Here is a 23,574-nt window from a genome sequence, read left to right on the forward strand (position 1 = left end):
CGAAACCCAAACCTGCAACAACAACAATAGGATAGGAAAGAGAATAATGATGATGATGATGATTATGATGGGTAGTGGTGGTGATGATTAGTATGATAATAATAATAATAATAATAATAATAATAATGATAATAATAATAATAATAATAATAATAATAATAATAATAATAATAATAATAATAATAATAATAATAATAATAATAACAATACCAAAATGAACTACTAATAGGCTATCTTTCTTACTCCCCCGTGTCGTGGCGTCATGTTGAAAGACCTCCCGTTTAATCGCTGCCTTAATGTATAGGCTATCCAAGGCGTCAGGTCAGTGAAGTGTTTGAAGTATGAGTAACTGTAGTGTCCGGTAATGTTTTGTGTAGAATATAAACCTACGTATTGTTATTTTGTGATGAAAGGAAGGGGGGTAATTGTCAGGAAGTTCTACTGTGTGTGGAGAGAGAGAGAGAGAGAGAGAGAGAGAGAGAGAGAGAGAGAGAGAGAGAGAGAGAGCATCATTCTAATGCAACAATATCAACACAGACAACAACAATAACAACAATATCAACAATAATATAATAGCCGACATTCAGTTACTTCTAAAAATAAAAACACAACACGAAATTCCGACAGTGCGGGTGGAAGCTTGGGTGGGTGGGTGGGATGAGGGGGAAGGGGGGTCGAGAGGAAGAAGAGGAGTTGAGGTGGGGGAGTGGTGGTGATGTGGATGCGTAGGGACTCAACGTCATTGGCTCGCTGGCTGCTGTGGTAGTTGGCAGTCGTGAGTGTGTCGGTGGTGGTGGCTGTCGGCATATTGTTATGTCATGCGTGTGCTGTGCCGGGGTGTCGGTCGGGTCACTGTGCGCCTAACCTACTGAAGAAAAATAAGAGAAAAGCAGGGTAGAGTGTTTCATGTGCAACTTCAAATGCCGGGAGTGATGAAAAGAGTTAATAGAAAGGAGTGCCTGGGCGTGGTGCGTGGTGGAAAGCTTACTGATATGAAGTGAAGTGGAATATAGAAAATTATGTATTCATGGTGGTAATTGTGGCCGGGTTTTGGGTAACTTCGTGACCGAATGTGCTCTGAAATTTGGTTGCATTCTTATCCGTCTTGAAAATCCATACGTTTATATTATCGAGTGTTCCGAAGTAAGATATATTTTCCTTCCTATTGAAAAACCAAGAAAGTAATCGATTCCTGTAAACTGTACACGGTTGCATATCTATATTCTTTTGGAGTGACTGCATGTGGTTTGTGAATTCGATCTCCAGTGAAGCATTACAAGTTTATAAACGTCAAGATACAGAAAATAAAGGACGAGAAGAGGGTAATAAAAAAGCATACCTAAAACTGGATAAGGGGCAAGGCTGGTAGATATTTGACAGAGAAGTGTCCGTGCTGCTCCCGCTCTTGACTAACGTAAGTGTGCACATATGGAGAGGGAGTGGCTTGGGAGGAGTGCCGAGTTTAGTAACTTTGGAGCCTTATTAAAAACATACATATATCATTCTCTTTTCCAGCGCCTAGATAATCCCATGAAGTCAAGTGTGTGTGTGTATGTTTAAACATGATTGTGTTATGAGGACTCCCTAATGTAGGCTACCTCCTTCTGTATTTACAAAGAGGGAATTAGATTATCAGTATTTTTTTTAATGTTTATAGGTAGCAGAGCAGTTATTCATAGTGCTTGCATGGAGTTGCGGCCGGAATGGCAGTCCTCTTTCCAATATTAGTTTATTTTGCAAACTATGATAATCTCTTTTATGAGGGTATATTCGAGAACACACACACACACACACACACACACACACACAGGGTTCTAGGCATTAGGTATACGCGTAAGCGACAGCATTTACCTATAAGTACGAGGTTTAGTAGATGGCGCTGGTGTCGCTTAATTCTAAACCGTCGACTCTCTCTCTCTCTCTCTCTCTCTCTCTCTCTCTCTCTGAAATGCGTATCTGATAAGACGACTTAGCACCTACTCATTTGGTAATTTATCAAATAAACTTTATCAGTGAGTAGATATAAGCACACACCCTCTTTTACGAATCAGAGTTTGTGTGCTTTCTGTTTTACATGAAATTTGCACTACACATATACACTCTTTAAAAGTCATCTCTCCCTATCCAAAACTGACCTCTCTTCTGGCCACTCTATTCTGTTATCTTTTATAGGAGCAGTGTTTAGCGGACTTTTTTTTATTTTTGTTTTTTCCCTTTAATTGCTTATTTTGCTGTAAAAAAATCTACTTAGGTGATGGAAAAATAGTTGAATGTGCTTGTATAGCCATGGTGGTTGGATTTTGCGCTGAGGTAAAATCTTGACCTTGAGGCACACGTATACACAGGTGTCTTGTCGCGTACACCTGCTGGCACTTAGAGAGAAGGCCGCCTCACCGTGTGCAGGGGAAGGCGCTCGAGCTGAAACCCACGAGAGTAGTTCATCTTTGTAGTCTGTGTAGTGGCACGAGATTTTTGGATTTGGTCTGTGAGTTTGATTTCTAGGGAAGTTTGGTTGCATTCTTATCCGTCTTGAAAATCCATACGTTTATATTATCGAGTGTTCCGAAGTAAGATATATTTTCCCTCCTATTGAAAAAAAACAAGAAAGTAATCGATTCTTGTAAACTGTACACGGTTGCATATCTATATTGTTGGAAAAAAACAAGAAACAAGAAGGGCGGAAAAAGATCACGTTCATAAGACCTTTTCTTCTTGTATTTATAGTGAGTACGAGGGATAAATTGTTCGTCTTCGGGAAAGTGAGTCAAAGTTATTAGTGTTAGAAAATATCAAAGAAAAAGAAGTGTGGAAAGGATCATTACATTCTTAAGACTTTTTTTTTCATTTATGTTAAAAAGCGAAGGATAAGCTGTGCGATTCCTTATTGTGAGTATGAAATTCAACTCAGCGTGCCATCTCATGTGCCGTAGAGCCATAATTTTTTTTTTCCAGTTGCTGATGTCGCTTCCATCCGGTATAGCGATGATTTAATTATTCTGCTCAGTACGTGTTATCGAAAGTATGAATGAAGGTAAGGCGTGTGTAGGGGGAGGGGGGGCGTGACCTTGACTGGCCCTCGTTTCAATATGCCGCCAGGAAAAACGACAACTCAAAATACCTTTTTTTCCACTTTCGTAACTTAATGTTTTCTTATTCGTTTCCCTTCTGATGTGAAAAAATACTTGGTCATTACTTCATTATCGAAGGTGCATATTTAGATTGCTTGAAGCAAAGAAAAAAAAAATTCCGTGTCATTACATACTGCTCCCAAATAGGAATACATAAATAATAGTGTTTCCAAGGAGCTAGAATCAGGTTTATTGCGAGGTCGCCATCCTTAGAAAAAAAGGGTTAATGGATGGATGTGACTACTGTAATCAAAGGAATATTACCGAACTAAACAACAAAAGATATCTTCCCCTGCAGAGCAAGTTTAGATGGAAAACTTGTATTTCTGGGGAGTTTGAGAGGAGAGAATGCATGATCAAGTTTACAGACGATCGCAAGGGGGAAAGAATTTGAACATTAAGGATCAAAAACATTAAAATTTATGAATATATTACAAAGCCTTTATAATACTTCCAAACGTCAGGAAGTAAGAATAATATTACGTTGCCGGATGTGACCTTTCTGCTTTCACACCCGGCAGACTATTAGCCAGCAGGTGACAATTACAAGCAGAAGACAGCAGCCTTTATTCTTGGGTAGCAGGACAATGGGAGGCTTGCAGTGATTCCTTTCCCGTGGGTCAAAGCTTTAGCCCGTATTCTTAAACATTTCGCTGCCCAAGTACATGCATTGGACAAGGTTTTCGTAGGAGTTTGGGGTATTTCCAGGGTTAGTTATATGGCCCTGGTGGTAGTCTGACCCTTCTTCTGTACCATGAACCTGAAAAAACACTCATGAGAACCCAATTAATCTCCTTTTCTGCCTTTGGAAATGGTTGATGTGAGAGAAGAAAGCATCTGAGAATATCGACATTTATCTCTCGCACCCATCAGCGTTCTCGCTTATATAGAAGTTAATGTGACCCGTATTCATTTTGGAACATGCATAGGAAACTCGACCCGTATTCTCAAACCTATCGGCGCCTCTGTACGCCAGTTTGAAAATCCTCTCGTAGGAGTTGTTGGGATTTCCATGGACGTTTTTTTGTGATGCTAGTGATAGTTTTACACGGCTTCTGCATCTTTAACGGGAATAAGATCCATAAAAACCCGATTAAGCTTCTCTGTGGCCTTGAGAGGTAGTAATGGGAGCCCGAAACGTTGAAGAATATGGATACTGATCGTCGAATTTCACGGCCACGCCCGAGCCATCAAAGGGTAAACACCGGGCAATCACAGGGTTTACAAGAGAGAGAGAGAGAGAGAGAGAGAGAGAGAGAGAGAGAGAGAGAGAGAGAGAGAGAGAGAGAGAGAGAGAGAGAGCAAACATAAAATTTTATCAGCTCTAATCAGGGACAATCTAGTTGTCTGATAACGCCTCCACACTCTCAGGACTGATTGACTTGCCTCGTGAACCGCGCTGTCCCGTGCTGCAGCTGCGTCAGGGAAGGGAGTTTAACACGCCCCCCACCCATTACGTTAAGGTCACCAGGGTTGCGATAATGCTCAGGCGAGGAAGGGCCCCAATGATGAGTCACACGCTTCGGTTTACACTGAACACCCAAAGCAGCAGGCAGTGACGCCATATGCAGATGTAATAAAAAGCTGGAAAAAATGGTTTGCCCGATTTAGGCTACAAGGCTCGCGAGAATGCTCGGAAAAGAAGGAAAACATCGATGAGTCATATGCTTGCGTTTATACCGAAATATCTAGGGCACCAGTGACGCCATGTTTACCAACCGCGAAGGGGAATAAAAGTTATCAAAAAGGAAAAGTTAACAACACACGCCTGCTGGGAGAGAGAGAGAGAGAGAGAGAGAGAGAGAGAGAGAGAGAGAGAGAGAGAGAGAGAGAGAGAGAGAGAGAGAGAGAGAGAGAGAGAGAGAGAGAGAGAGAGAGAGAGAGAGAGATTAGTTTATAATATATGATAAATATCTTTGTGTATTTTTGTGTGTAAAATGGTCAGTTCTTCATGCAAGTAAACTCACACAAAGTTTTGGTGGGGTGATGCTTCCTGTAGGCCTAGTCATGACCTGTAATGTAGGCAATGGCGAGGCTCCCACCACGCTCTCCCTCACTTCACGCCTCCCCCTCCCCAGTCAATATCTTCTTGTCATACACACATACAGGCAACACAGAAAAGTTATTTGCCGTTGTGCTTTTGAGGATAAAGGATTTTCTCCAATGCGCTCTTCCTCTCATTACACACTGACCCTGACCCAGTTACTGAAAAAAAAAAAAAAGATCCGAGAACTGCCCAAAGAGGAACGAAAAGATCAGTGCTGCGAATCACTGTAGTTGACAAGGAAAATGCAAATGAATGATAAAACAGGGGAAAATTAAAGGCGTATTAAGGAAAAAAAATAAAAGGATTTGCATATACAAGTAAGAGAGGGAACATAAGTTGGAACGGAAGAGTAACATGATGGAAACAACTGATATAAATATAAAAACAAGGAATGGTTGTGCGCCAGTTGATGTAATCGTAATGAATTGGAAAACTGAAGTAGGCTTATATATTTTTTTTAACGGCACAGCGAGCAACTCAAGGGGAAAAAAAAAATTAGAGAAAAATATGAAATGTCACTTATATATGTATGTAAAATAAACTGACAGGTTACTTTTATTGACTGATATTTCGTAGGCCTAAGCGTGACCTAGTGTGGGTGTGTCCCTCATATACTGGCACCGCGCCATACACACACATCCATCCATCACTCTCCGTCTCAGCAACACACACACACACAAAAAAAAAAAAAAAAAATAAATAAATAAATAAATAAAAGGAAATATCGTCAACTTCCTCTCGACATACGCATTAAAATTGAAAGGGTCGTATTATAAGACATTTCGCCGCCCAAGAACACATATTTGACAAGGCTTTCGTAAGAGTTGTGGGCATTTCCAGGAGTAGTTTTATGACCCTAGTGGTAGTTTGACCCTTCCTCTGTGCACTGAACCGCAAGAAACACTCATTAGAACCCGACTGACCCCTTCTTTGGCCTTTATAAATAGCTGATGTGAGAAGCGAGTGTCTTGTAATACCGACCAAATTATGATCCATTTCTGAATACGTAATTGATGTCAGGGTTTTCCGGTACACTGGTGGAAGGGTTTGCTGTGATCCTTACCAACTCATTTCATTACCTGAGTCTGGTGTAAGTGTTGTAGTGTTAATTATTTTTTTTTTTATATGGGTTTATGTTAGATTAAGTCCAACACTAAATGAACGCTGCACGATCATCACTTCCTGGTATATATATATATATATATATATATATATATATATATATATATATATATATATATATATATATATATATATATATATATATATATATATATATATATATATATATATATATATATATATATATATATATATATATATATATATATATATATATATATATATATATATATATATATATATATATATATATATATATATATATATATATATATATATATATATATATATATATATATATATATATATATATATATATATATATATATATATATATATATATATATATATATCCTCCTCTTCATCATCATCAGCGTCGCCATTATCACAAATACCACCAACATCATTATTTTTGTCTTTACTCACATCATCGTTTTTAATATCATGCAAGAGAAGTGATTTTCCCCTTCATAAGAAAAAAAAAATCTTCTTCTATGACACTACCAATTCCTTACGTTTGTAGCACTATTTTTTCCCTATAAGTAGCTTTTACGTAACATACTGACTCTGTGCTTTTCCTCTCTTCAGCTGCAAGAAGCGGAGAGGCAGGCACAGCAGGCGGTGAAGGGAGGCTCGCCGCGACGCAAGGGCAGTAGGTAGCAGACAGCATGAGAGACCCCGGCAAGGCTCAAGCCCCACCTGATATCATGCTGGAGATGACGCTCCTCACCCCCCCGGGCCAGGGTGGCGAGGAGGCGGCGAAGGGGCAAAACGGCGGCCCAGTGGTGACGTCACTCTCCTCGCCAGGCCAGGTAAGAGAGAGAGAGAGAGAGAGAGAGAGAGAGAGAGAGAGAGAGAGAGAGAGAGAGAGAGAGAGAGAGAGAGAGAGAGAGAGAATGTATGTGTGTGTATGTGTGTGTGTGTGTGTGTGTGTGTGTGTGTGTGTGTGTGTGTGTGCCGCCAGTTAGCCAGCCAGCCCAGGTGTCTTCCGTAGTGACTCAGCCTCGTGTTAGTGGCGAGCGTTATGTATTTTTTTTATTTTTTTTACTACAGAAGGCAGTCCAAAGGTAAAACAAACAAACACTGCTCCCACAATCGCAGGACAAGATTAGTTTTACCCCCCCCCAAAAAAAATATGGAGATTAGGTTGGAGAGTTATCTTGATGCTCCCGTAATGAAAACGTTCAAATCGTAGGAAAGAGGGAATACAGACGAAGAAGAGATATTCCAGAGTTTACCACTGAAAGAAATTAAGGAACGAAAATATTGGTTAATTCTTACATTTGGAATATGGGCTTTGCAAGGGTGAGCTATAATAGTGTGCAAAGCTGTATGTAGGAAAGCTGCGGGAGTGGTGAAGGCTTGCAATTAGCAAGTTCAGAAGAGCTGTTAGCATGAAAACATCGATGAAATATGGAAGAGGGAGCAACACTGCTGCATAATTTAAGGGTCAGAAGGGGTGCTGGTGAGGCGAAAAGCCGGTGACAGTAAAAAAAGAACTCTGGGTGGAAGCCCACACACATGGGATGCATGCTCCATACAGGGATGGACAAGGTCGTGATATATTGTTAGCCTCTGGAAGGGGAAAAAAAGACCCGATGGAGACGATACTAAACGCCTAACCTCGAGGAAGCTAAATTTGTAATAGATGATATTTTGCCCCATTTAGAAACAATAGCAAGGTCAGATGTTAGGCGTTTTGTTGCCTACAACATTGAGGTGCAGCGTAATTCCTGCTAAAATCGTCTTTTGAAAGATGTGTTATGCTGAGTGGAGTTATTGACACATGAGTGAACAGTTCGTTTTGGAAGGAAATATAATTACTGAACAGTAGGTATTAAATAATATAACATCCCGGTGGAACACCACTGCTTATAGATTTAAGAATAGAAAAGTGGCCGTGTACGACAACATAAATAGATCAGTCCAAAAAGAAACTGCAGATGAAATTGCAGAGAGAGGGATATAGTCCGTAGACTTCATCTCACGCCTCCCCACTCTCTCCCTCCCGCAAGGCTCAGGACCTCGCGACGGACCTGTCCACGCTGACGGAGATCGAGCGGGACGCCATCCTCTCCGTGCTGGACCGCGACGCCAAGGTGCGGCTCATGGACCAGGACCACCTGCTGTGAGTACACCTGAGTCTGTCATTACTGTAGCGTATACCTGTGCTGCCCTCGTACCCTCCCTCCCTATAGCTTTACACTTTTACGCTCTTCCTAATAGGTAACAGCACTCTTTTATATATATTTAGAAACGTGGAAGGAAGATATATTTGTGGTAAAACACGTGATAATGGTTTCTCTAATATAGAAAGAAAAGAACAGAGTGTGTGTGTGTGTGTGTGTGTGTGTGTGTGTGTGTGTGTGTGTGTGTGAAATATATACTAGGAATGATAAGGAAAAGAAACTAACGGATGGAAATATGTAAAAAAAAGAAAACAGATTATGACATTCATACGGAGACGAGGAGAACTATGCACAGAAAACAAAGGCAGGAAAACAGTGTTTGCGGCCGGCAGGGAGTGGTGTTGAAAGACAGCGAGCATGTCAACAGCGCAGCGAAGTGTGGAAAGTGGAGGACACACACTCACGAGGGGCGGGAGGTGAGGAGAACGTCTGGAGTTGAGCCCGTTGAGTAATAGCGTCGTGAGGAATGTTTTGCTCAGGGTGGGACGCGTGTCTCAGAGTTTGGGGAGGAGCAGCAAATAGAGGACCTTTTTTTTGTATGTCTTGTATCTCCCTCGGCCACGAATACTTCTGCAACGAAAGATATAGTTAGTCGGTCTGTCAATCTTTCCGTCCTTCCTTCCTTCCTTCCTTCCTTCCTTTCTCCTTTTCAGGAGAGTAGGGTTTGTCTTTGATTTTTTGGGGTGGTTTATGGATCACTAATTATTGTGGAGTGACAGTCGGGTCTTGCTGTCTGTAAAGGTGACGTTCCCTTAGGTGGCGTGACTGTTATTATTGTTATTATGCTGTTACTATCGTCATTGTCATTGTTATCGTATTCTCATCATTGCATCATCCCCATCATCATCATCGAAATTCTCATCTTCTTCATTGTCATAATTGTCGTCATCACACACACATCACAGACCTCTCATCTATTTAAGGGTTTACCAACGCTGCCAGATTGTCGTACTCAGCCTCCTATATTTGCCAATTTCCGACCCCAAAACTGCTTCCTCGATCCCAATAACTGCCTTCATATATAGTTATCGTTAAAATGGTTAATTATTGGTGTCTCTTGTCAAAAGCTATGGCTCGGAAACCGGTAAATACGAGGCTCTGAGTTCGATAATCTGGCAACGGTGGGGTTTGCGCAGGTGATAGGTGAACGGGGTGAGGTCACAGGTCAGGCGTTTCTGAACAACTCTATGGGGAGGTGTGGGCATCTTTTGGAGAGACGCCGTTCAGTGATGCGGGGAATGTAGAGAGAGAGTCGCTATATAGGATGGAAGTGGCTAGGCTATGCAAAGTTGCCAGATTGTCTTACTCAGCCTCTTATATTTACCGACTTCCGACCCAAAACTCGTGGACCCCAATAAGGAGATTCACTCAAAATTATCGTTAAAATGTTAATTCCTGATGTTTCTTGGCAATAGTTAGGCGTCAGAAACCGGGAAATACTATGGTCTGAGTACGACAATCTGGCAACAGTGAGGCCCTTAATACCTCCATGACCACAACTAATGAGAGACGTGTTCTTTAGCGAAGGGACGGGAGCGTGACCCATTCGATGCCCCAACTGAAGGATGTGGGAGACTGTCGATAATTATAAACATAGATTCAGGAGAGCTTGACAAAATAAAGTTAGAAAGGGAAAACCAAAGGGCAGAAGTTTATGGAAGTAAGGTGGTTACTCTCTCTCAAGACTGGTTTAGTGTCCTTAAGTTTCCCAGATCAAAAGTTAAAGGTTAAAAAGTCAAAGGTTACTCACAAAAGTTCGATGATTTAGTACGAATGGAAAGGCAACCGCAAATAATGGGCAGATGTCTTCAATAATTCAAGAAGGGAGTGAAAAGAGTCATAGGAGCAGTTACGAGATTGGTTAATATTTCAAGTGATCGGTTAATATTTCAAGTGATTGGTTAATATTTCAAGTGATCGGTTAATATTTCAAGTGATTGGTTAATATTTCAAGTGATTGGTTAATATTTCAAGTGATCGGTTAATATTTCAAGTGATCGGTTAATATTTCAAGTGATCAGTTAATATTTCAAGTGATCAGTGATAAGTTCATGCGGGTCGAAGGGAGATGAGTTCGTCACGAGTCTCGCCGCCTCGCATGAAAGCCCAAAAAAGGTCCAGTGTATCGAGACATCCCTGGAACGAAATTTGGTGACGTCTTTTACTCTTCATCCGTTGTCTATAGAAGCAGCGTGTTGTGTATGTTTGTTTTTGCTTTTCCGAAAAAAATATTCTGTCGGAAATCGTAATGGATTAAAAAAGAAAAAAATCTACGCAAAACAGTCCTACAGGTGCTGCTCACGCTACTGTCGTTCTCTGCCTGTATGAGTAAGATTATGGTGACTCCAAGCGGACCTCAGATACGGCTTTCATTACGTTGCGCCTCTTTCGGCATGTCGCCCACGCTCTGCTTACTTCCCTCATCAGCCACAGCAGCAGCAGTGAGAGAGAAAACGTGGATGAATGGTATAAATCTAATGGATGAAAGGAACAAATAATGGATAAAGCAGTGAGAGAGAAAACGTGGATGAATGGTATAAATCTAATGGATGAAAGGAACAAATAATGGATAAAGCAGTGAGAGAGAAAACGTGGATGAATGGGATAAAGCTAATGAATGAAAGGAACAAATAAAGGATGAAGAGAGAAAACTAAATATACACTTAGTACAGAGACTACCAATTACTGTAGATTTATGACGGGAAAGACAGATGGCGAGTAACAGGTTCTTAGGAGCTGCATGTGTAGGTCCTTGTATCTAGTCTCCTTATATCGTTGTGCATCGATGATCGGTGCGTACGCTCACCCGAATGGCCCACAAAAAATCGTGTTAAAAGGGAGATCGTCCAGCCAGGCGAGAGTTCGGGTTGTGAGCCCTTACGTTGTCCTGTCAAGGTCATTGTTCTGAGGAAGATATTGCCTCTCAGCTCAGCTTCATGATTGTAGGGCGGTAATGATCTTGAAGCAACCACTGTAATTCACATCCCATTCATTCAAATTGATCGCTGGCTTACGTATCTGTGTGAAGGGTATGTCTCAGTATTTATGCTATTTACTTAATCTCCTCATACATACTCAAGTAGATTAAATGCAGATAATGGTTGAGATAAACTTGTCCACAGACGTTGTTGGTTAAGCTCATAATTTCTAACAGTTAGGTGTCTTCCAAGGGCCGAGGGGGCAATTTGTACCGCCTGGGATTGTCACTCTTGGAAACATTTGTCCACGTCCTGCTCAGTGTCACTCCTTGCCTTGTCTCGCCTTCCCTCCCCTCGGCTCCGTGCCCTGCTCCGCCACAGGGTCAACAGGTGTCAGGCGGCGGCGAGGCGAGGACCTGACCGCCGCCCGCCGCTAACGTGACCAACACAAATTTGTATCTTTAACGTAATAGTTTTGAGTTGTCTGCACTGATATGAGGTCTGAGTGATGCTATGGGAGACTTTCATTTTACATTACTTAGTTGCACTGATTTGGACGGCAGAAGAAAACGAGCCTTGCCAAGAGAAAAAAGGACGTGGTATTGTGGTGTTTGAACAAGGATAACCTGAATGTGATGTTACGACGGATTAATCTTCAAGGAGACTGTCTCATGGCGCTGCTTTGTGTGGCAGATGTATGTGTGCGGAGGCTTTCGTGGCGGACAAAACGAGCCTAGCCAAGAGGAGAAAGGACTGGCTAGGTGACCCTTGACTCCTGACCCAGAGAGTTGCGAGAGAGAGGGGCAGCGGCACTAGTACTCGGAGGGAGGGGGAGGGGGCATCTCAGCATGGATAGAAGTGGGGGGGAGAAGCGCCCTAATGCTGCCCCCTCCTCCCCCCTCCCTCCCCCTCCTCCATCATCCTTCCCCCCAAAATGGCTGGCCGGCAGGGAGAAGTGTGCAAGTGTGTTGGGCTTGACCTCGACACACACACACACACACACACACACACACACACACACACACACACACACACACACACACACACACACACACACAAGGTTAATTTTTACCAGCGCAGGTGTTCGGCAGGTGTGCGCACGATGATTTAAAGTGCTGCATATCTTCAAGGTCTCCCATACATAACCAAACAAACTTAAGCTTCTCTTCTTGTGTTTGTTTAGCTATTTTTCCTCCATTTCTTGCATTTCTTTTTTTCATTTCTTCGTCTGTTCAAGTATCTGCACATTCAAAAACATTTAAATAGATAGATAAATAGATAGATAGATTTGTTTTTATTTTATCATTCATTTCTATATTCATTTGTTTACTGTATCGACTTATTTATTGATTAATTGGTCAACTGATTTACTTTCTCTCTCTCTCTCTCTCTCTCTCTCTCTCTCTCTCTCTCTCTCGACTAAGTAATTTTCCAGAGCCCATCGTGGCAAAAGTGTGTGTGTGTGTGTGTGTGTGTGTGTGTGTGTGAGAGAGAAAGAGAGAGAGAGAGAGAGAGAGAGAGAGAGAGAGAGAGAGAGAGAGAGAGAGAGAGAGAGAGAGAGAGAGAGAGAGAGAGAGAGAGAGAGAGAGAGAGAGAGAGAGAGAGAGAGAGAGAGAGAGAGAGAGAGAGAGAGAGAGAGAGAGAGAGAGAGAGAGAGAGAGAGAGAGAGAGAGAGAGAGAGAGAGAGAGAGAGAGAGAGAGAGAGAGAGAGAGAGAGAGAGAGAGAGAGAGAGAGAGAGAGAGAGAGAGAGAGAGAGAGAGAGAGAGAGAGAGAGAGAGAGAGAGAGAGAGAGAGAGAGAGTGACTAAAAGGCGTTACTGTGAGTGAAGTCAAAGGTGTGTTTCTTACCTTTGAAGATACGTTAACCTTCTTGACCTCCCCTCGCCCCCCCACCCCCCTTTAGTGTGTGTGTGTGTGTGTGTGTGTGTGTGTGTGTGTGTGTGTGTGTGTGTGTGTGTGTGTGTGTGTGTGTGTGTGTGTGTGTGTGTGTGTGTGTGTGTGTGGTGATGTTGATTTCCTTGGTCGTGTGGCCGTGACTGTCCTAGTGTGAATGGGGTTGGCTGTGAGTCACCTGTGTGTGTCTGTGTGTGTGTGTGTATGTGTGTGTGTGTGTGTGTGTGTGCGGGTGTGTGTGTAGGTGGAAATGTGTATGTGTAGGTTGGGATGTTTCTATATCTTTCTATAGCCCCCCCCCCCACCTCTCTCTCTCTCTCTCTCTCTCTCTCTATCTATCTATCTATTTCCCTGCACCCTCCCTCCCTCACACTCACTCATCGCCTCAGTCCTTCAGTCTTCGCCACACGGTTCTCCCTTCCTAACCCCCTTGGCCTTCCCGCCCTACCTTCCTTCTCTCTGTTCTCGCCTCTCCCTCCCTCCTCCCTTCGCAGTCAGGCTTTGCACTGTGCCGCGGCTGAACGTTGCTCTTTGGCACCGTTGAATCGAGAGGTCGGTTACGCGGTTAATAAGAAAAGGAAGAGCTACAGAGGACAAGGAGGATGCAGTATTCTTGTGGCAGTGTGGGATTCCTCCAGTACCAACGAGGATTTTGTAGAGACGTGGTGGCTTTGTCCGTTGTCGTGTTGTGGTGTTAGTGGTGGTGATGGACTTGGTATGATGGTCGTGTGTTCCATGTGGTGACTTTTGTTTTTCTTAAAGGTGATCGTGCGTTCTATGAAGGTGATATTTTACGGTTTTAAGAGACAAAGTAAAAGCTTAAGAAAAGAATAAGACGCTCAAAACACGGTGTTTCTATGAGGAAAGCAAAGAGAGATGTCAAAGGACTGTTCCATAAGTTCCCGAGCTGTCTTAATATTCTTCTCTTGAAAGAGTCGAAATTATGGGAAGGAATAACTACTTTTGAGTGTGATGCATCGTGTATTACGTTCTTTTGTGACACGTTTGACACTGGTGGGGTCTGTGCGTCAAAGCGAGTGGTGACGAGTGCGGGTATCGTTGCTGAAGGCGAGGTAGAGTTCCTTAGTGCCTGAAACATGAGAATAAGCGATTTACTATGTCCAGTAGCGCATGTCTCTCCTTGAACAGTACAAAAGGAAGTCGTGTATACCGTCATTTTGCTACTCCGAGTCGTGTTAGTGATTCAGCGTCAAAGGGTCAATAATCGGCAACGAAACTGAGAAAAAAGTGAGAACTTAGTGACTTAGTCTGACGTGTGATTTGATTAAGGTGTGTCAGGAGAAGGCGCGGACGAGGAGGCGCGACGCTCGTGTTGTGTTTGTGTCGTATAAGGCGCGTGACGGCCCGGCCCAGGGCGTAACGTGGCTCTTTTCCGCAGATTTGTGTTTTGTGTATTTCCAGGGCTTTTCAGTGATCATGTCGAGCTCAGGTTTCTCTCGGTGTTCTCGTTTCTAGAATTAACTGGATCCGCGGCGCTGCGTAAATGCGTCGTGACTCACGAGAGGAAAGACAACGAACGAAAGAAAACGAACAACGCTCAACTTCGATACGGAGAGGGAGGAACTCGCAAGGTGCACTACGATAATGTAAAGCGAATGACTCATCATGTCGCGAGGCCGGAGTGTCGCCGCCGCCGCCGCGCCGCCCCGCCCGCAGTGCTCGGCCGGGGGCTTATTGTGCTCCCCAGCGCCGCGCAGACTAATGGGCACACTGCCTCCCACTCGTCCATAGCCGCCGCCCGTAACCCACGCCCATAGCTCCTTTCATGGCGGGGGCGGAGGAAGGGAGTTGGGAGGAGGGGCGCGGGGCTCACGCGCCCCCACCCTGGCCCCTGCTGGCGGCCGCCTGGTGCTGCGGCTTCTGCAGGTAGGCTGTGACGGAGGCTGTGGCCACGCACCTTAATTATTGCCCGTGGAGAATTTGGTCCATGATTACCTTCGTGCTTAATATATTGCTGACAATGTAGACAAGAAGAATGCTATTAATAGAAGATGAATTACTGGAATGGCATAGTTCACACCTGCTGACAGAACAGTTACAGCAACTACATGTACCACAATGATAGTTGCTGCTAAGCGGGATGTTTTCACGGGTCATTTTTAATAAATCCCTCCGTCGTGTACGAATGTGTAGGAAGTGTAGCTTTTAAATCACGCAAAGGAGGATCATCCAGCCGTTGTGGGTGATTGTCTTAAGTTCATTCACCCTTTTTAAAATTAAATTTTAGGCGATGGTGGTAATTGTTGGAAGGAATTTAGTTCGGCAATCCATAAGATGATAGAGGCCAAGCAACGCAAGGCTTTTTTTTCTTAGTTTTAAACAAGTACCATCTGTAAAGATAAGCAACAGTGCCTGCATACAGTGAACTCATTGCGCTCCGCTGCTTCTTTGGCGGTGTGTGACGAATTCATTGTCCTGGAAAACGACTCTCTCCTTTTTACCTGAGGGTCTTTGTGTCTTGTGTTGGATGTGGAAAGCATGCATGGTTGAGGGCTTCACCAGAGTTACGCTCACGCCCATGACAGCTTCTCTTCGCTTTAATGTCTGGTACAACGAAGCGCTGAAAGTTACCCGATGTACCTGAGCGTTCGTTCAGAAATTTTAGGTTATGGTATATTTTCTTCTGCGAGTGATGTGGTTATATTACAGTTGGCTAGATTCTATAAGTAAAGTTGAAGTATATACATATTTGTATCGTGTGAAGTGTGATGTAGGCAAGGTTTCTCGTTGTTGCAGAATTTTTTTTTTTATTTAATTTTTTTTAATGATCTTTGAAGTGGATCATGCAACGAAAGACTATATTGTTGTTGTTGTTGTTTACGTGGTTTTCATTGTTGTTTTTGCTATTGTTTTTGTTGCTGGTGATGCTTTCGTCGTTGCTTTCATCATCATCATCGTCATTGTCATTATCAACCTCATCATCTCAGCGTCTCCTTCAACACGTTTACCAAACAAAGCTTCGAAACACGTGCCGAGGCGTCGAGACACACACGGATGGTCGTCACGCTCCTCTTCCCGCGCCGCCGCCCGGATCTTGCCGCTCGGAATGCCAATACGCTAGGCAGGGCGACGTGAGGCTGCCCGATGACTCATGACACGGGAATAATACACCAACTCTATACATATGTGCCTCGTTCCCTTTCCTGAGCACACGCATTATGAATTATTTATTTAAAGAAGGAAATATTTCTGAGTACGTCGCTGCCTGTTAGTGATTTGGTGTCAAGCTGCCACTGGTGCCAAATAGAGTGTCACGTCACATATAGAAGTCGTGAAGGCATTTCTAAAGGTTGTCGTGAAATCTCAGAGGAAAAAAACTAGCAAAATATAAATGTTAACGTAAAAATATTGTTATGTAATGAACCTAGGGAGCCGTGTGCAGTCATTAAGGTACCGGCGAGCGTACAACAACTACCCAAGAAAATCTGCCATAAAAAGCTGCCCTTGTGTTGTCCCAGGGCAAGTTCGCCCAAGAAGAAAATGTTCCCGTTAACTAAATTAACAAAGTAAGTTACATTTTTGGTCACATCGGTTAATTAGCAGGTAATAAAACTGATTGTCCGAGTCACTAAGAAAACTGCGTTAAAGTTCATAATAAAAATCTCTTAAAATCGATAAAAAAAAAATGTGCATGGTCGTCTGCTGCGTATTGGCGTAGCGCATGTTTATATTTGCTCACACCATTTCAATTTGCGCTCATATCGAAGAAAATAAACTCAAAAGGGTGATCTTAGGTATAAAATTTAGATGCAATAACAATAAAGTTTAATCCTAATACCTCAAATCAGTTTTTTTTAGGGAATTTTTTTCTCGTCATATACTTACTCTTGGAATGGTCTATAAACCTTTAGCGGACCCCCCCTGACGCCTGGCCCAGCGTGTCGAGTTGACTAGTTCACAGCCGCCGCCTCACTGCTCGACGACATGGGCGGCGCCGCGTCGTGCTCGCCTCAGCGTCTGGGCGACAACAACACGTCAGTCCAAGATTAGGTGACGCTGCCCTCACGTCAAGGTCACTATCACGCCCCTGTCACTTTCTTCCCCTTCCCTTAATTCTTTGGGGCCTCTTTCTTCCTCCCTTCCTTTCTCGTTCTCTCATGCTCACTCCCCTTCTCCCTCTATCTATCCCTCACTTTCGTTCTTTTTTATGCTCCCTCCCCTTCTCCCTCTATCTCCCTCCCTCACTTTCGTTCTTTTTATGCTCCCTCCCCTTCTCCCTCTATCTCCCTCCCTCACTTTCGTTCTTTTTTATGCTCCCTCCCCCTCTACCTCTACCTTCATCCCTCACTTTCGTTCTTTTTTATGCTCCCTCCCCCTCTACCTCTACCTTCATCCCTCACTTTCGTTCTTTTTTATGCTCCCTCCCCCTCTACCTCTACCTTCATCCCTCACTTTCGTTCTTTTTTATGCTCCCTCCCCCTCTCCCTCTATCTCCCTCCCTCACTTTCGTTCTTTTTTATGCTCCCTCCCCCTCTCCCTCTATCTCCCTCCCTCACTTTCGTTCTTTTTTATGCTCCCTCCCCCTCTACCTCTACCTTCATCCCTCACTTTCGTTCTTTTTTATGCTCCCTCCCCCTCTACCTCTACCTTCATCCCTCACTTTCGTTCTTTTTTATGCTCCCTCCCCTTCTACCTCTACCTTCATCCCTCACTTTCGTTCTTTTTTATGCTCCCTCCCCCTCTACCTCTACCTTCATCCCTCACTTTCGTTCTTTTTTATGCTCCCTCCCCCTCTACCTCTATCTTCATCCCTCACTTTCGTCCCCTGTCATGCTCACCCCTCTTCTCCCTCTATCTTCGTCCCTCTCTTTCATTCCTTCGCATGCTCCCTCTCACTCTCCCCTCCCCACAGGCAACCACACACCTTTCCCCTCCCGCCACTCCGGCACCACGACCCTCCCGTCTCCCTTCACTCCGTCCACACCTGTTGACGAATGTTCAGTCTGTCGCCACTCTTGTTTCACTTCGCCAGTCCTCCCTCCCTCCCACAACCTCTGCCTGACCCCTGTCCCATTACCACTCATAAACACTGACTCGGTACCCCGCAGGCAAAAGTATACCTCTCCTTACCCCCCCTCAACTCCCCCATCCTCCTTGCTGGCTGACCCACTCTCCCTCTCCCCTTCCCTCCACCGCCATCAGTGACCCCGTGACCCTCTTATCTACTCATTAGCCCAGCCGCCCTTATCTGACCCCTTTTAACTCGAAGCTGTCTATAGGAATGACTTAACTAGCATATAACCCACACCTACTGGACCGTCCCTTCACCACTCGCCTTCCTCGTACCTTTCGGACCAGAGCGATGATTGTGGGGTTGTGGGGAGGAAGATCGAGTACCCTCAGGCTTTTATTTGGTGGTGTTCTCATTGGGATATAACGAATGGGGCTGCAGGAGGGATGCTTGGGGCCGGAGGGTGAGAAGAGAGTGTGGCGGAGGGTTGACTGGGGGACTGTTTTAACCTGGTGCGGGTGGCTGTTGTGGCCATGACGGAGGAGCTGGAGAAGAAATTGCTTGCAGGAGAAGTGTGACCCCGACCCATGCCTGAAGGTGTTTGCTTGTATGTCGAGAGAGAGAGAGAGAGAGAGAGAGAGAGAGAGAGAGAGAGAGAGAGAGAGAGAGAGAGAGAGAGAGAGAGAGAGAGAGAGAGAGAGAGAGAGAGAGAGAGAGAGAGAGAGAGCATGGCATCCTATACATGTGTACCCACCTTGTTTTCCCTCCCCTCTCTCCTCCTCCTCCTCCTCCTCCTCTGCTGGGGTGACGGACAGTGATGAAAGTAGTAAAATGGTCCAGAGGTATGTTGTTGTTGTTGTTGTTGTTGTTGTCTGATCTGTTGGTTTGTGTGTTTCTTTGTTTTACTTCTTTTCTATTTTTTCTCTTTATCTTCTTCTTCTTCTTCTTCTTCTTCTTCTCTTTCTCTTCTTTCTTCTTCTTTCTCTTCTTCTTCTTCTTCTTCTTCTTCTTCTTCTTCTTCTTCTTCTTCTTCTTCTTCTTCTTCTTCTTCTTCTTCTTCTTCTTCTTCTTCTTCTTCTTCTTCTTCTTCTTCTTCTTCTTCTTCTTCTTCTTCTTCTTCTTCTTCTTCTTCTTCTTCTTCTTCTTCTTCTTCTTCTTCTTCTTCTTCTTCTTCTTCTTCTTCTTCTTCTTCTTCTTCTTCTTCTTCTTCTTCTTCTTCTTCTTCTCTCCATTTTCTGCTCTTCACATTCTTGTTCTTGTTCTTCTTGTTCTTGTTCTTCCCCATCATCATCTCCTTTTACAGTCCAGGTCATCTCCGCTTATTAAACCTGAAATAAACACAAATTAGGAGGCCGTACTACATAGTTATTTACGCTCACCCAGTGCCCTCTTGGATGCCTGCCCAGGTGCCGGAGGGAAGGGGTGGGGGTTGAATTTGCTTTAGAAGGAGCTGATTGTGCTACAGTTCACAGCGGGAGGTGGTAGGGATTGAAGGTGGTGAGAGGCTGCCTGGTGTTTCTTGTTTCTTGTATGTACAGAGTTACTGGCGAAGGGAGATTAGGTGCAGTTTAGTTGATATCGTAGTGGTTTACAGGGTTCTTGAAGTTAGTTATCATCATTGGAATATCACCACTGTCATCATCAGTATCTTTAATTTTCTTCTTTTCTTGTTCGTGTTCTTGTATTTTTTTTCTTTCATTCTTTTTCCTCAACTCTTTTCTTCTTCTTCTTTTTCTTCTTCTTCTTCTCCTTCTTCTTCTCCTTTTTCTTTTTCTTCTTCTTCTTCTACCTCTCCTTCTTTTTCTTCCTCACCATCAAATTCTTCTTCATTATCACCTCGTTTTTCTCCTCCTCTTCCTCCTCTTCCTCCTCTTTCACCTTCTTTAAAAATGTCTACAGAATGAGAATGAAGAGAGGGAAGCAAGGGAAACAGTACCAAAGAAACCAAACCAAACAAAAAAGTAGAATCAGACAAGGGGAGTAGGATGAGGGGAACGAATAACGAGACGAGGGAAGGGCAAGAGGACGAAGGAGAGGAATAATGATACGTCCGGAGGGGGTCTGAACAGAGAGTGAAAGTACGTACGTAGAAGTATGCGCTAAGTGGGTCTCCCCTTATTTAGTAGCAGGTATCCGTTTTCTTTCATATTTTCGTCTTCTGGTGTGGAGGTAAATTGAAGGGCAGGAGAAAGGCCGACAGAAATATGACTTTTTGGAGGTTATTACTATGCGGTTGACAGACAGATAGATAGATAGATAGACAGATAGATAATTAAATACAGAGATAGCGATAGAGAGTGTGAGCGAGAGAGAGAGCGATAGAGATTGTAGGTTGTAAATTGAGGGTAAGGAGAAAGGCCGAAAGAATATGACGTTTTGAAGGTTATTACTATGCGTTTGACAGACAGATAGATAGATAGATAGATAGATAGATACAGAGATAGGGATAGAGTGCGATAGATAGATTTTTTTTTACATCAAAGGACACGGCTCAAGGGCAACAAAAAATACAAAAAAAAGCCCTCTAGTCACCGCTCCCATAATAGATAACAGTAAAGAGTAGATAAAGATAGGTAAATAGATAGATAGAAGCGTTTTGACAGATAGATAGATAGAGAGAGGACATAAATAAGTATAGATAGGTGGATGAATAGATGTAGTTAGGTTATACGTAAAACAAAAAAAAGGGAGAGGGAGGGGGAGAAGGGAGAGGAAGTAAAAGATCGTGGGAAATTCTCACCCTTATTTGCGACCTGACCTGCTCACCCTCTGCTTTCTAACCCTTCCTTACCCGCCCTGTCACCCTACCTCACCCTATCCTGTCACCCTAACTTTCCCCTCACCCTAAACAGTGGAAATTGATCACCCTTGTTTTTTTCTGTAGTCCTTCTTTATCTACTCTGTCACCCTGCTTCACTCCTTTTTTTCTTCTCACCCTTCTTCCTCACCCTGTTTGTCTTCACTTCCTCACTCTATTTCCCTCTCATCATTTCTTAAGTCCTGTAACCGTTTTTTTTCCTTCCTCCTTTCCCTCTTACCATCACCCTTCCACCCTGTGTCACCCTTCATCCCACCCTTTCACTCATGATTTTCTTCTCCTTTCACCTCTTTTTCTTCTTATCCAACTCTACTTTCATTGCATTGTGGTGTTTGTGTTTGTGTTGTGTTGTGTTGTATTGCGTAGCGTTGTGTTGTGGTTTACCTGGAATAACGAGACAAGAATCACTGTATTGTCTTCTTGTGTTCCTTAGCGAAGTATTTGGATTCATGGAGAAGCTGAGGCGTGTGTTGTAAGGTGGTGGTTGTGTTTCTTTGTGCTTTGCTGTAGTGCTGTGGTGTTGTGTTGTGATTGTCTTGAAAAACGATACAAGATTCACTTTAGTTTTCTCCTTAGCGAAGTTCTTAGTCATGGAGGTGCTGAGGCGTGTGTTGCAGGGCGTCAGGTGTTGCCAGTGTGCTTAAGGTGGTGGAGGCGCTGAGGCAGGCGTCGTAATGGAGGCCTTGACCGTGTGGATGCTGCTGCTGCTGCTGCTGCCTTAATTAGAAGGTGTGGGGACGTGGCGTGCGTGCGTGTGTTGCCGGGCTGTCATCTGCAAGCACTGTTTTGGTGGTGGTGGTGGCGGTGGTTGGAGTTTATTATAGTACTGCAGGGTGGTGCCAGGTGTGAAGATGGTGGCTTGTTGGTGGTGGTAGTAGTGGTAGTCAGGCGGTAGGTAGGTAGGCTAAGTTGGTAAGTAGGAGGTAGGTAGGATGGTGATTGTAGTTTATTGTGGTACTGGTAAATGGTTCTAGGTGTTAAGGTAGTGATAGTTAATGGTGGTCTTGGAGAATGGTGGTAGTTGGATGTTAGTGCTGGCTGTGTTACCCCCCCCTACCCCCCCGCCCCCAAACACACGTGCCGTTACGGCACTGAGAAGACTCTCAAGCCGGTTGTGTCGTTGGCAGATGTTCTTTCATGTTCCATCCACGAGTACAGTGACATGCATTGAAGTGCCGAGCAGCCAGCCTGTTGTATGCATGCCGCTCAGGACAGGAGGAGAGCTTTTTAAGGTGTAGCTAATAGGAACCCTGAGGTGAGGAGTGACTCAGTGGGTGAAAACGAGGATTAGTGAGGGAAGGGTTGTTGTTCAGGTGGCATTAGTGTTACTCTTGACAAATAGTGGTAGTAGTGGTAGTAGTAGCAGTAGTGGTAGTAGTAGTAGTAGTAGTAGTAGTAGTAGTAGTAGTAGTAGTAGTAGTAGTAGTAGTAGTAGTAGTAGTAGTAGTAGTAGTAGTAGTGATGGTTGTAGTATTTGTTGTTGTTGCTTCTGTTGTTATTGTTGCTTCTGTTGTTGTTTTGGTCGTCGCCGCGGATGCTTGATGAATGAGGTGACATTTATAAGCAGGACAAGGTGAGACAAGGCAAACAGGTGAGTGATAGTTGGACCTCCTCACTCGCGCACATACTCGCTCACTTTACTAATCTCTCATGGACAGGTATCACCATGCACTTGTCTGACTCACCTGTGTGTGTGTGTGTGTGTGTGTGTGTGTGTGTTTAGAGAAGAAGTGAAGAAGAAAACAACATCATCACCAACAACAATAACAAGTCAAAAGAAAAAAAGGAAAACAACAACAACAACAACAACCTGCATCTTCCTTTGAGTGAATGGCGTGGCGAAGAATGGCGGTATTTGTTTGTTTATTTACGTTCTGATAATGAAAGCTGTACGAAAGCCAGCACCACTAAACATCAAGTCGCCTCGGCCTATCGTGTCTTATTACTTTACATTCATTTATTAGCGAGATTATTAAAAGATAAAAATCGAGGCCGAGAGAAACTGCAAACCTCCATATATGCGTCTTTGATGACTCTCGTTTGGGTAAGGCTCATATTCTTAAACCTTTCGGGGCCCAAGTACATGCATTCAACAAGGCTTTCGTAGGATTTGTGGGCATTTCCATGGGTAGTCTTGTGGCCCTGGTGGTAGTTTGACAAAGTTTCTGCACCGAGACCGTAAAGAAACACTCATAGGGACGCGTTGAACCTCCGTTTTGGCCTTTAAAAATGACTGACGTAAGCTTAGGAGGTGTCTATAAGGGCCACATTCTTAAACATTTCGGCGCCCAAGCACACGTATTTGACAAGGTTTCTGTAGGAGTTCTCGGCATTTCCAAGGATATAGTTTTGTGACTCTGATGTTAGTTTGACCCTCCTTCTGTACCAAGAACCTAAAAAGACACTCATTAGAACCCGATTGATCCCCTCTTTGACCTTTGGAAATAGTTGATATGAGAGGAAGAAGCGTCTGAGAATACCGACCTA

General features: G+C 43.7%; 1 protein-coding gene across 6 annotated transcripts in view; it reads left to right on the plus strand.

Moving 5' to 3' along the window:
- The first annotated feature begins 767 nt into the window (after positions 1-767).
- The window catches only part of LOC127000010 (uncharacterized), a 238,333-nt gene continuing 215,526 nt past the window's right edge, over positions 768-23,574 (plus strand). For 2 of the 6 annotated variants that reach the window (XM_050863391.1, XM_050863390.1), the window contains exons 1-3: positions 768-1,414; positions 6,886-7,109; positions 8,313-8,425. In XM_050863391.1, coding sequence (XP_050719348.1) covers positions 6,966-7,109; positions 8,313-8,425 — 257 coding nt within the window. In that variant the 5' untranslated portion in view covers positions 768-1,414; positions 6,886-6,965. Of the gene's footprint in view, positions 1,415-6,885; positions 7,110-8,312; positions 8,426-14,747; positions 15,185-23,574 lie in introns of those variants that run through there. The other 4 variants (XM_050863384.1, XM_050863385.1, XM_050863389.1 and 1 more) reach the window with 4 other exon arrangements.

This window comes from Eriocheir sinensis, chromosome 17 (assembly GCF_024679095.1).
Source record: "Eriocheir sinensis breed Jianghai 21 chromosome 17, ASM2467909v1, whole genome shotgun sequence".
NCBI classification, from domain to species: Eukaryota; Metazoa; Arthropoda; class Malacostraca; order Decapoda; family Varunidae; genus Eriocheir; species Eriocheir sinensis.